This window comes from Mus caroli, unplaced genomic scaffold (assembly GCF_978045245.1).
Source record: "Mus caroli unplaced genomic scaffold, Mus_caroli_1 scaffold_11, whole genome shotgun sequence".
NCBI classification, from domain to species: Eukaryota; Metazoa; Chordata; class Mammalia; order Rodentia; family Muridae; genus Mus; species Mus caroli.
In genome coordinates this window covers 45,706,574-45,720,340 of record NW_028227266.1, presented here as the reverse complement: position 1 = coordinate 45,720,340, position 13,767 = coordinate 45,706,574, and the positions used below count along the sequence as shown (strand labels likewise).

General features: G+C 44.6%; 1 protein-coding gene across 7 annotated transcripts in view; it reads right to left on the bottom strand.

Moving 5' to 3' along the window:
* The window catches only part of Cadm1 (cell adhesion molecule 1), a 322,090-nt gene that overhangs the window by 19,253 nt on the left and 289,070 nt on the right, over window positions 1–13,767 (bottom strand). For 5 of the 7 annotated variants that reach the window (XM_021171380.3, XM_021171381.3, XM_021171382.3 and 2 more), the window contains one exon: window positions 4,459–4,491. The exons of the other annotated variants lie outside the window; for them this stretch is intronic. In XM_021171380.3, the coding sequence (XP_021027039.1) occupies window positions 4,459–4,491 (33 nt within the window). The remainder of the gene's footprint in view (window positions 1–4,458; window positions 4,492–13,767) is intronic. 7 annotated transcript variants of the gene reach the window in all.

Sequence of the window (13,767 nt, the reverse complement as noted above, 5' to 3'; positions counted from 1 at the left end):
TACAAAAAAATAACAATGAAATAAAATCCCTAGCAAGCAAAACCTTGGCCCAGTGGCCTAGTGCCACTCCCATTAGAAAAACAAAGTAGGCGACGGTCTCTCTCTTACCTACGCAGCACACATCTGATCACTTGGCCATGTCGTGGAAACTGATACTTCCACCACCAGCCATAAGAGTTCAGACGCCCCCGGTAGTTTTAATCTAAAAGCTCAGTCATCCTGTTCTTCCTGCTTTGTCAGCTTTTGTGGAGAGTTTTTCCCTTCTTCCCATTAGCAGAAATTTGGTTCACGCCGTTAAACGGTTTCCAAACTGCATATCAAGGCTGCAACGCAATCTTCAGGTCCTGCAGCCATTCGTAAACCTCTTTAGCTTTGTTCTTGGGTAGAGCATACAAGGTCTGCAGAGTCCCTTGACTGAATGACAGCCTTTGAATGCCACTGTTACGTACTCATACAGAGAGATGTACACAGAGGCACATACACAGACGGTGGACATAGCGGTTGTAACCATGTGCACTGCTGGCTAGTCTTCTTTCAAATGGGCTTAAGAACTTCCCCACAACTGAATATCAAGTAAGGTAAGGACAGAACACAGTGCTTCTAGCATTCTATCATGGTCTGTGCTAGTCATAAATCAGGGAAAGGGAGACACATGGGGCAGTTACCTAAGGATGGGCAGTGGTCTGGGGGGGTGGGTGAGCTTGTTACCTAGCACTGGCCAAACACTTTGAAACCAAAATAGAAAATGAAAAATGCTTCAGATTGGGTTCTTCATTTTGGAATGAGTTAAAATCTATTTAAAAAATAATCTGAGATAAGGAAATCCATGGGATTTTCAGCCTCCACTGTCTCAACAGGTAGAAAAGGCAGGCAGAATTAAGAGAGTGAGAAGGGGAATGGGAAGAGGTAGATAGGTAGGTAGGTGGATAGGTAGGTAGGTAGATAGACAGACAGAGAGAGGAGAGACCCATAACCCAGAAGCCAGCTGTCTGCAGTGTAACAGAGGCACAAGCGCTATTCCAGACCGTGGGCATGCTGTTACCCCACCCCTTGTGGGGGCAGGGGGGAGGGGAGGGAAAGGGAGAGGGGACACACAGAACAGAAAAGAACAAGGCACAAGACATTTACAGAGAAGCGTCCACAGTGAAACAGAAAGACAGAAACCATCACACACACCCATACACCGAATAACCAGAATGACGACGACCCCGCCCGTGCGTTAACCACCCATGCATGTCTGCCTGCAGCTTCTGGCCATGAGCTATCAGGATTTGGCAGTGGTTTTTTTTTTTTTTCTTTTTGCATCGTTCAACATGCACACAACAACACAGGGGTGTTTTCTTCCCCCTGTGCAGGCCCTTAAGGATGAGCCACAAAACCACAATGCTCAAGATCCCTTATTCAAAGAGACCCCCGGGTCAGCCTGGCGTGAACATCTTGTTCTTACATTTATCTTTATTCTCAGTGAGAGCCTTAAAAACATATGGTGGTGACTTGTTGCTTGGTTTTCTTTTGGAGAAAATCCATTTGGTTTCGGTTCATGCCCATGCACTTCCAACCTTCCAGTCCATGCTTATTGCAATCAGTTATTGGTAAGAACAAACAGTCAACATACATAAACAACTAGAAGAAACTTCATACATACTCTAGCAACACAAGCTTGAATAAAATAGTTTAATGAGTCTTCAAAGGGAAATCTTGAAAATGTCTTTTTTTTTTTTTTTTTAAATCAAAGAAAACAGCCATCTGGAAAACCCAGTATAACACCTTTGAGACCACTAAGATGGTCACAGCTGGCTGACTTAGGATGTCTTGTCATTTAAGTTGCTGAGTTACCAAGCCACTTAACTTGTGCCCCCTCCTGCCCCCCTGGGACAAGTCACTGTTAGGACCATCTTGAGGTCATCAAGTGAATCTGTCACGTGGTTGCTGTACTGAAGAGCTGAGCCTCTAGCACTAGGCTAAAATCGACGCTATCGTATAATGGCCTTGTTGCTCTGTTGCCTTGGTCTGTAGCCCTCACCACATTGTTACCCTTTACAACTGACTCAGAAATGTCTTCCCTTTTCATCAAGTTAAATTCCAGGCATTATTTTAGTTTTGGTTAGAGCTTTTGGCTGTGGGCTTGAAAGTCAGCTGGTTAAAACAGTGGGAGACCCTTTGAGGAGAAGCTATGAGGATCAGAGACAAGTTGAGGAATGCATTTATAAATACATTATACAGGGACCAGCTGGGATTACCCACTTGTCTGCTGCTAAGCAGGCCAACTGAAGGCACGAGGGATACATGGCACAGGGAGGATGGCCTTGCTACTTTCTCCCACAAACATCTCACACCAGTTGGTCTCACCCTTTACACCCAGCTCGATGCTGTTTCCAGATAGAAAGACAGCGGCTGCTTCTCATGGCCCAGCCAACCCTATGTCCTGCGGTCAGTGTGCTATAGAATCATCCCAATCCATGTGTCCAGAGACTCCTCTCTCCTTTGTTCTCTTTCTAAAGAGACAGACGTAATTAACATGAGTAGCCCCAAATCAGAATTGGCTCTTAGTTGACGCCTCAATACTTTAGACAAGAGGACAAGGTCTCTAGTTTGCTCGCCCTGTCCGGGTGCTTAAGGATGAGCCCACAAGGGCGTGTACTTCATTTTTCTCAAGGAACTGAAACATAGAACTTTGGGGCTTTAGGGAATAAATGGTCACTATTTCTTTAAAGAGCCCAGAGAATTTGGGAATCTTAGATTGCACTTGACCCTGGAGCTAATTATAGAAAGCCCCAAACTTAAGAGTACTTTAGAAAGAATAAAACAAAATCTCTTGTGCTACACTGAAACCAACTCAAAGATCAGAGGATAATCGATAACAGTCAGGAGGCACTCAACTATAGGTAAAACAAACAACTAAAGTACGCCCCCCACCCCCCCACGCCCCAATCCTGAGACAGGGTTCCTCTGTAGACTACACTGGCCTTGAACTCACAGAGATCCATCTGACTCTGCCTCCCCAGTGCTAGGATAAAGGTATTGGCCACCACACCAACAACTAAGTATAATGGAGTTGCTGCCTGAGATGTAGTTAGCTCTATGGACACTACTTTAGAGATGCACATTCTATACCTACCTGATTTCTCATGGCCGCCCAGTATACCTGGCCCCTCTAACTTACTGCATGGACATTTCCCTTTGTCCCAATGGCAGGAAAGGATAGTGAAGTGGGGGTAGACTAAGCTTGTGTTACTTTGCAAGAGAGGCATGAGGGGAGGATGGGAAGGGAGCAGAGGAAAGGGATAAGGGGTTCCCTGCTGATCTTGACCAAGCACTGCCCAACAGGTTTTATTCAAATTCCTAACTTATAAGTTCTGAGACATAGTTGTCTACGGTAGTCAGTGTGGGACAGATGTTATTCTAGCAACTGAGTTGACTACAAGGCTGGCTGTGATCACCTCCTGTCAGTGTAGTAACAGACTTTTCACCCTGCACAGCATATAAAGCGATTGAAGCAGACCCTTTACCAAGTGATTCCCTCGGAGTCAGTGATGGCTCCCCTTTTAAACTAAAATATCTGCTCTAAGTATTGTCTTGCCAAGGTTAGAGCTGAGGAGTAAAATAATACACTGATGAAAAAGGACTCTCATCTTCTGACTGAGTATAACACAAAAACAAAAGTTAACAGACTTGTCCCCATTTTGGTGACAGGGCAAAGGAGGCAGAGTGTCCTTATGTCCCTGTCTGAAGTGTATGCACTGTTTTTTAATCACCTTTTGGCTAAAAAGAAACTTAATGCTCTTTTTACTATTTGGCTTGCCAAGTGGCACACATCCAAGACTTCCTTAAAACCTTACTTGATGCTATTCAAATGGGCATGGGGAATATTCTTGGGGAGCGGCAGTGAACAGAGGGACTGGGGAGGTGGGGTGGGTAAGTTCCCAGCGGGATGTAAGAAAAGTCAGGACGTCTATGGAGAAGACTAGCAGGCTTTCTCTGTCCATGTCAGGGGTCAAACTAGATTTTCCTCCTGGATCCTCTGTCTCAAGCACTGAGGGACGAAGAACTCCCTTCTAAAATCCTCTGAGGTAAAAGCTGGTGAGTGGAGTACTCTGGCATACAGGCCCTAGCTCTGTAGACAAATACACTTTACATTTTTAATTAAAACATTTTTGAAGGCTCCTTTATTCCAAGGTGTAGTAGAGTTTTATATATCAGAGGAACATGGGATGGACATCTTGCCTCGTTTGCCACCAGAGGGGAGGCCTCATCTCAGACTGCAACCACTGGCCACTGAACTCACAACAGAAATGACAAGACTCAGCGTAATGTCAAGCATTAAAAAAATTACAGTGCATTCATGAGATCAGTCTATTTGGAGCATGAGTTCCCTTGAAGACTGCATTTCTTTTCCCCAGGCTTGCCTTGCCTCTCAGCAGCGCTGAGAAAGTAGATAAACAGTAATGTGGTACCAACCGTGAACTGCTGGTTCTGTCGTCGCCGTGGTGTCTACAGACAGGAACAGAGGATTGGAGGAAGGGAAGAAACAGGAGGAACGGCATGCAAAAAAAGGGAGAATGGAAAAAAAATGGAACAGATAATATATGAGCAAGCTTTCAAAGAACACCGCGTGACAAGCAATAATAAATGAAAAGCCAAAAGCATTTGAAGTGAGTTGCACTGTTTTAAGACATGCCTTGAGCCCAAAGCTGCGAGCCGAGCCGGGGAGGAAAACAGTAAACTCTTTGGTTCTGGGGGTCTTGCCAGGACACACGCGTTTGCGAGTCAATAGTCAGGGGCACATGCAAAGTGACGAGAAACACCAGTGCAAACTCAGCGACTGCTACATGGTTCTCAAGGCATCAAAGCTCAGGACTGCGACAGAAAGTCGGAAGGCTAGTTAAACAATGGATTCAGACATTCAAACATTGCCTTTGTGTTAGCCACCCCCCCCCCCCCGGGGAGGGGGCACCTTGCCTCTCCATCAGCAAGTGAACATCACAGCAATCAGACCCACGCTTAGGAGGATACTTTTCTAGCTGAAGCTCAGATGCTTGCAGGTGAATGTGCCATACCCAGATTCAGGTTCTCCGTCCACTGTGTTATTTCATCAGAAGATAGCTGGCAAGTTCAGTTCATGGAGAGGCCGTGGGAGTGAATGTGTTCAAGACACACACACACACACACACACACACACACACACACACACACTCACACTCTGATCCTTCCATTTTACCAGATGTTATAATCTCCAAGGCCTGTCACAATAACACACATGCTCACACAACTGCCAAACACTACTTGTGAATTTCAAAGTCTCAAGTACTAAATCATCCCTGTGTTCAGCACCACAACCCAGGTTTGGTTGTCAGGATTCTGCTGTCATGGCTGGGTCAGGAGACAGAGCCACCATCATCTTTAATGCTGTTCTCTCCCGCTGTGGCCTGTCTCTGTCTTCATTTTTTGAGGTTGTTTAAGTTTGTTCCTATCAGGTTGTGGCAGTGGCTTTTCTTCACAGGAACATTCCCCCCCAACCCCCCACCCCCAGGCACTCGAGGCATGGGTTTCCCCTTACTTTTAGCTACAGAAGTGGGGTGCATAAGTAACAATATATGAGGTGATGTTTGTTTCAGACTTGGTGCTTCTGACAAACTTCATCCTAATGTCGTGCACCAGGACCTACTTTCTTCTTCAGTTCTGCAGTTTTCAAGGGTGTTTCTCCTACCAGGCCCTCTCTAGTCAGAAGCTGCTGCTGGTGAAGTGGAATAGTGAAGGTTAAAAGTCAAAAGCAATCCCCGCCCTTTTTATGATGCAGTTCTCTGGCTGGCAATTGTTTCCATGGACTCTCTGCAGCTTGACACAGGCAATGTTTAAATGCACTGGCACACCAAACAGAACTTTTTTTAGGAAGGGAGGTCCAATGAGCCTGGAGCTTCTGATGTATAAATATGACACATGAATTCACACCAGTGTTCCCCCTCAGTTGGCATGCTTTCTGGGTCAAGAGGGACCCAGTTACCATAAAGAACTCAGAGCCCTCCCAAGGAGCCAGATTAACCAGAGGTCTGTGAGGCCAATGCAGCTTGGTATAACCAAGCACTAAATTTCTTGAGAGTGGAGGAAGGAGGGAAAAATCATAAAGTAGAAGAGGACGATACTTACTTACAAGTCAAGTCTGTGTGCCTACCATAGCAGTGGGAACGGCACAGAAAACTGTGCAGCTGAAACAAACCCTACACTAGATCCTTAAAGGGACAGACACCTCTCCATAGTTGAGACATCTGAGTCCAACACTAGTGTGAGAAACTTTAAATTTGAGGGGCAGGATCAAAGGCACATTTGTATAAACACTTCTACGCATTAATACATTAATACAGTTTCTGGGTAGGCACTGGCTCCTTTCCAAACAGAAAACAAAAAGCAATCAGTGCTTTGGCTCATTATTTTCATGGTAGCATTTCTAAAATGCACTTGGGTTTTGTTTTTTTGGTTTTTTTGTATTGTTTTCTTTTGAACCAGGTAAATCATTAGTGTAAAACGAAAGCAAGGAGTTAAAAGTTTCCAAAGTCAGATCTGAGCATTGACCAATGATCCCAATTTACTGTCTTCCTGCATTCGGACATTACGTCAGCTGCATGACAAAATTAAACCAGGTGAAGCCAGGCGTCAGCTCTTAACATGGGCACCAGACAATAAATGCAGCCACGGCCATAGTGCATTTTGCGCCCCAACTCCAGGGATGCGAAATCCATCAATTGCACCCAACAGAAGAGAAAAGGGGACGTTGTAGGAAAACACTCTAAGACAGTTAAGCAAACACATACTCAAGTCAAACAGCACGGTTATTGCAGCTGGGAAGGGTCAACCCATGAGCAGCACCAGGAGGGGGGCTGCAGCAGGGACTCAGGTTGGCTACGGGGCTGAAGTCAGGATTAGGAGTGTGTCGGGGAGCTATTGAGTCTGTTTCTCAGAGGGCGTCTGGTGTGCGACCTGAGCAGAGGTGATTTCAAGTGAAGAGAGAAGGGAAAACACTTTCCAAGTGACTGTGTGCTCCCCACAGGGACACTAGGACAGGATCTAATCCTCCTTTGTAATTGCATTATGACACCATGCAGACATCACAGACAACTTGGCTGTGAAGCACATTTTATTAGGGTGTCTTCATCAGGAAGTAGAGAAAAACACAAACTCACCCTCAAGAATCAGCCACTGGGGTGGTCAGCGGAGTATTTCATAACATTTTAATTGTGTGGGCAAATGCAAACATTTCCAAACGAAGTTATAAATGCAATAATTGGCTTGAAAAATAGTGTCTGGTTGCCCTCAGAAAGGCTTTTAAAAGCTAATTTTGTTGTCTTTAAAAAAAAAATCTTTGCGCTAGGCCTATGAGAAAAATAGGTCACAAAAAGTTGATTGGGAAGCACTGGGTGATAATATACAAAACGGCCAAGTTATGCCGTTCTCTCTAGTTTTAATTATGATGAGGGCAAATGTATTATATATTATTTTGTAATAATATACAATACCATTTTAAAAGATACATGAAACAAACGAAACCGAGCCAATCCCCTTCTCACGAAGGCTGTGAGGGTACCTCATCTTCCTAGGCATTTCTTAGCTGTTTATGAGTTTACAATCCAAAGGTGTCTGAGACAGGCCTTGCACTGACTTCCCTTGCCAGTCTTCCCCTCAACGCTGACTTCTCTTCTTAGGCTCAGAGGCCTGCAAGCAGTTAATGTGACCCTGCCTCAAATAAACGATCCGCAGATCTTTCATGCTGAGGTATAAGATATTTACGAAATGAGAAGGCTTTGACAATGTGTGAGATTAGAGACAGTAGCCATTTAACCAAGTAGCCAAGAGAAAGGGGGTGGGGGGGAAACCCTCAGCCTGCCTGAATGGCAGCTGGGCAATATTTAGTTGAAACAGTCATGTGTAAGCCCCACAGTGGTTCATTCTAATCCTTTCAGATGGATTCTCTCCAACTTAGAATTGTTCACTGAGTGTGACAGACTGGGGGCTTAAAACTAATCCATAAATTAGTCCGTGGTCTCAAACACAACGGGGGCCATAAACGGAAATCCAAGAACAAAATTAAATTCCCAACCTTAAATACTTTTCTTAATTGACCTGTGCGGTTCTTGTGTTATGATACAGAGTCACTGTAGGGCAGCACATGGCTATGTGAGACCAGGGTGGACACTAGAAAATGCTATGGGTACAACCTGGAAAAAACAGCCTGCCCTAGAGCTGTGGGGAATTCAGACAACCCTGTCTTGCCAGCCATAAGCTTAGCTGGAAGTGAGGCGAGCAGCCTAGCCACATTTTAATACACTTTCCCTACTTTATTTTCTTAACTAAAGTCAATACAGAACCAACGGGCTTTCTTAATTGAATTCCTCTTCAGTCTCTGCAATGGAGAGGCTTTAAATCTCAGCACCAGGGCAGGCAAAGAATTCCCCTGACAATTTAACTTCATAGCTGTGCCGTGCTTGCCAATATATATTAAATATGGGTGTTTTCTTCTCTCCCCTCCCCCCTCTCCATTTATTTGAAATCTGTTGAAAGAGAAAAATAAGTGCTGGAAAATTCAAGTTTTGAACTGTATTTTCTACTGGTTTTCCAATTAATTTCCTTGCCACCTATGTTCTGCCTAATTAACCTATCATTCCTTAATGATGGAGAAAGTGGCCAAAAACAGAGCTGAGCTAAAAAGGCCTTAACTCGATGCCCTAAGAAAGCCATTGTGTGTGTGTGTGTGTGTGTGTGTACTCCCTGCATGGGTGCACGTGAAGACAAGCAGTTGACATCAGGAGGCCTTCAACTGTTTCTTCTTCACCTTATTTTTTTGAGACAGAGTCTCTCACTGAACCTGAAGGCTGTGAGCTCCTGAACCCTGGGTCTCTGCTCCCAAGTGCAGAGACTATGAGCACAGAGCACCCACCATGCCCGGCTCTTCTGTGAGTGCTGGAAATCCTAACCCAGGCTTTCACGCTTGAGGAACAAGCTCTTTAGCCATGGAGTCACCTCACCAGCCCTAGATTATCTTTTAAATGTCACCTTTTCCGTGCAGTGACGAGATTGTGAGCCCCAGAACAGCGGGGAAGAGGAGCCGGCTTCCTGGTTAAGCAATTTCAAGTTTTGTTAAAAGCTTCTTCAAAATTGTTCACTCCGGGCAGCCCAAGCCCCAGAGATCCTCTCGTTTGCAAACCAGATGTTCTGTACAATAATCACAATCTATAGAGTGGTTTCCTTTAACAAGGAAAACAATCCCTATGGCATTGTCTCTGAATGCTGTTGGGAATGGGACCGAGGGGTCGGGACACAAGCCAGGGGAGGAAGAGCAGACTGGGGACTGAAGTAGGGGTGACATAGGGTGGGTGGTAGCCAGGGCAGAAGAGGGAGGGGGGCTCTGCAATGCTAAGACTCATTTCTTGAGATCCTGGACGACTGAGCTCTTCATTCCCATGTTCCTACCATTGGGAGAACTCCAGGTTTCACTTCTGAAATCCCAAGAAATCCGAATTCCTGCTACTCTCATTTATGTGCTTTGCTGACAGATGCTGAGTACAGACACTGGTTGGAACTCTATCTCCAGGATTAAGTTTTAAATAAAGAATGTACATTTAGGAAAATTATGATAGAAGTAGTAGAATAAATATAGCTCACCTCACTTTTCACCCCTCACCATTAAAAAAAAAGGTGGAGTCTGATGACTTTTAATATTTGTGGTATTCTTACTTTCTTCTGTTCCTTGCTAAACCAGCATGGGTCAAAAATGGTTGGCTATGAGGCAACAGGTAGTGGGTTGACAATTACTGGCAAAATGAAAATGTAGACAGGACAGTATGAAAAGAGATGGACATGCAAAGGTGGTAGACTAGTTAAAAAGAGGCTCATTGATATTAACTAGTGCCCTAATAACATTCCTGTCCTCGGGCTTACTGGGATCTCAGGATGCTCTATAAGTGTTCAGTGTCTGAGGGGAGACAGTCTAAATGGAGTGTGGATGGCAATCCCAGGAAAAAGGCAACTCAGAAACACTCTAGGATGAAGGATGCGTGTTTCCTAGGGAAAAGAGGGGGCTCACTCTAGGCAACATAAATACACATGCCTTGAAGATAGATGCTGGAAGCACTATTGGTTCTTCATGACTACTTTTGTATCTACATTCTATCCATTCTTTGACGGCATTGAGCAAAGACCACTTCTGTGATGCTGCCCTGTCGCACCTGTTGCCTTTGGCACAAACACTCCAGTGGCGTGGCATCTCTCAACCACACAGGATGGGGTTTAAAAAGTCCTTTTCTATGCATACTAAGGGTGGCCAACCTTTGCTAAATGCACACCTAGACGTCGATCAGCTTTATAGCCTTTGCACCCTGCCGACAGCAGCAGCTCAGGGCTGGAATCACTGGGGAACTGAGAGCTCTGTGTGGAGAAAGCTGTTACTAGACAGCCACACCAGCGACTTGGTGTCACATGTGTCCCTCCTTTATAGTGAAGACACATGCATGCTTGGTGCCAGCTCCCCTACTGGCATGCTCTCCAAATACCACTGAAGGAAAAGGCTGTATAGGCCTTCTGTACTCGATCTAATTCACATTAACATGGAAGAAAGTCTATGACATCAAGCTGTGAAAGCCCCAATAATACAAGGCCCTGAGGCTAGGAGTCACTTCCTCCCAAGTGTATTGGCTTTTGAGTGCTTTGACACCAATAAGAGAAACCTTGCTATTTTCTTTTCTAAGAAATTCAAAATACTTAATTGAATACATGCTTTTTTTTAAAAAAAAGAGGAAAAACTCATTTAGAAATGACCTACTTCGTTCTGAGGAGAGGACTTTTAAATGTGTTTTACAACCTAGCCCTATAGCTATTCATTCTTACTCTAAGGCTGTTTTTATTTTATTTTTTATTTTTAAAATTTATGGCAGCTGTATGTATAGTGTGACTTACAGGTTGAGCATCTCCTGGCCTGTGTTTTGTATCTAAACTGTTAGAGGTGTGTATGATGGAAGCTGAATGCTGAGTACTTTTCATGGCTCTCTCCACCAAGCACACAGGTCAGGATTCCACCAGGTAGGAACAATGCAATACCCAGGTTAATTAAAGGGAGAAACATAGAACGCTTTTCCAAGAAAATTTCAGGAAGGATGCATGACCCAATTAAGAGGAAGAGGCTAACGCTATCTCTAAGCACTGAGGCACAGAGACAGGAGCTGCTACCATCCCTGAAACATGAGGTTGATTAGGAAGAAAGTTCAAATGATTTCATCTGGTTGCTCTCCTATACCGTGGCATATACTCTTACAAATAAAGAAACCCCATGGAAAACCTGACATGACAAAAATAAATAAATAAAACACTAAGGGGTGGGAGTGGGGGACCTCCCAAAGCCAAGAGCTGAGCAGAACATAACAACAAGTAGCAGGCAAGACGAGAGAGATACCTTTGGATCTTAGGGCAAATGCTAATGAGGCTCTAAATGGCTTCTCACCCAATTCCATCCTCAAATTGTTTTTTTTTTTTTTTTAATGTGGAGAGGCCTTAGAATAATGTCAATGACTTATCAGCTGTAAAGTTACATCCCTGCTGATATAGCTGACAGATGCTGAATTCTCTCTCTCTCTCTCTCTCTCTCTCTCTCTCTCTCTCTCTCTCTCTCCCTCCGTCCCTCCCTCCCTCCCTCCCTCTCGTCTTTGAGACAAGGCCTCTTTATGTAGACCTGAATGGCCTCCAACTCACAGAGATCTACCTGCCTCTGCCTCCCAAGCACTGGGGTTAAAGGTATGAACACCATGCTCAGCCTGAATACTCTTCACACTGCAGAAAAATTTCCCTAGATAGGGCTACCTTCCAGTGAGTCTGACATGTCACTAGCTCTGCTTCAAGTGGAGAGGACAGCAGGCAGAGGCCACTGCTCTCCTAGGAGAACAGGAAATCTAAGATTTGGGGGGGGGGGAGCACAAAGAAGAGTTGGAGGGGTATGGGATTCCTTCAGGTATCTCCACGATGGAGCTGCAGTATGCTTTGAGAGCCAGATGACTGGGGACAGGATGCCTTCCTAACAAAGGGAACAATTCCATTACCCTGGGTAGGGAAGATAAAGGTAGCTCTGCAATGCTTCTTTAGGAGAAATCAGAAATCAACTAGGGCCTTTTGAGCTTAAAAAATATTTTTCTATTGCATTTGTACATTTTTCTAGTAATGAAACTCTGACCTGGGGAATGGCTTTCCGTTATTGCATTTGACTAGGAGGAAAGAAATAGCCGACTACGGGTGCTTCTCTTTCTTTTTAGAGCCCCAGGTTTATGTTATTGTCGCTAGATTCGGCTATTGAAGCTTTTAAGGCTAATGGTGGCTGTAAACGTACCAAACAGTGCAGGAGGGGAGGAGTGGAAATTAATTTAGCTATCCATTTGTCAGGATTCCGTCTGGAATATTCTTTAGGAACCAATCTAAATCTAGAGGATAGCCTGGACCTTTAAAATGGGACAGAGAACCATTCAAGTCCATAACCTCTAATCTGTCTGCAGAAAGGAACAAATGTTAAATTCTACAAGTTGCTTTCTGGGCAAGATAAATATATATAGAAGGCAGCTTGTTAAGACACAGTAAGCCTGAAAGATCACATCCATTAAGGGGACAGATTCTACCACGTGTTTTAGTAGCAATTTTAGTTTAATGACTCTTGGGTGTGCCGCTGAAGACCTGGGCATTCCTTACCACAGATGCATTCGGTGTAGTAGAAAGCATTCAAGCGCTAACACCCACAGACCAAAGTGCACCTGTGAGATCATCCTAAGTTATTTTGAACTGAGAGGCCAGTGGTAGAGACAGAAGTAGACATGTTCCAATTAAAGACTTCTCTGATGTGGCCAGAAATATGGTGTCATTTCTTCTAAGAATTTCTTCCCAGACAGTGTCGCTGCAGTCAGAGCTGTGATCACAGTGAGTTAGTTGTACATGTTTGAGGGCCTCACAGGAGAAGGAGGTCCTTGGGAGCAAAGGATTAAGAGCGGTGACTTAGAGCGACTCAGGTGACTTGTGAGACGGATTGTGGTGGTGGGGAAGAGTCAGGGACAGCTGCTGAAGTGATGAAGCCAGTCACACTCGAAAAGTGTGACACATTCATGAGAATGTGACACATTCATGAGAAATGGGGGTGTTTTCACAGAATGAGAGAGGGCTTTATGGACGTCAGATATAAACCCTTACAGATACCTAGATGGAACCTTCAACTTTGGGAGATATAAAGGCTATACTGCTAATGATATCTGAGGTTTGGTTATCTATTTTGACATCCAAAGGGTCTTTCACAGGAAACCATGAAACCTGCTAAGAAAAGCACATGCCTAAAGGATGGAGGATAGAGCTCAGCTACACAGTACTTGCCTGGCATAGCATTTTAGAGGCCCCGGATTCCACATCAGCAACGCCAGGCAAACAAGAGAGAATAAGTACACACCCAATCCAGTTTTACTAATTAGAGAAGAGACAGATGAGGAATTGGATTCTTAGGTGAAGCATTGGCAGGATGGCTTCTGTGGAGATCTGAACAGAGGAGGAACATCTCCCATATGCTAATGAACGATACAGAGGATGCCAGGCACTGGTCCACCGTGCTCCAAACTGAGTTCACTAAGAAGCAAAGGGAACTGACAGAGAGCTCAAGCAGAAACACAGACAAGACTTAGGAGGCAGATTCTCTAGAGGAAGCCAGGTTTGGAGCCAGACACCACATCAATTGATGGATTTTCAGAAGGGTTAACGTTTAGTATA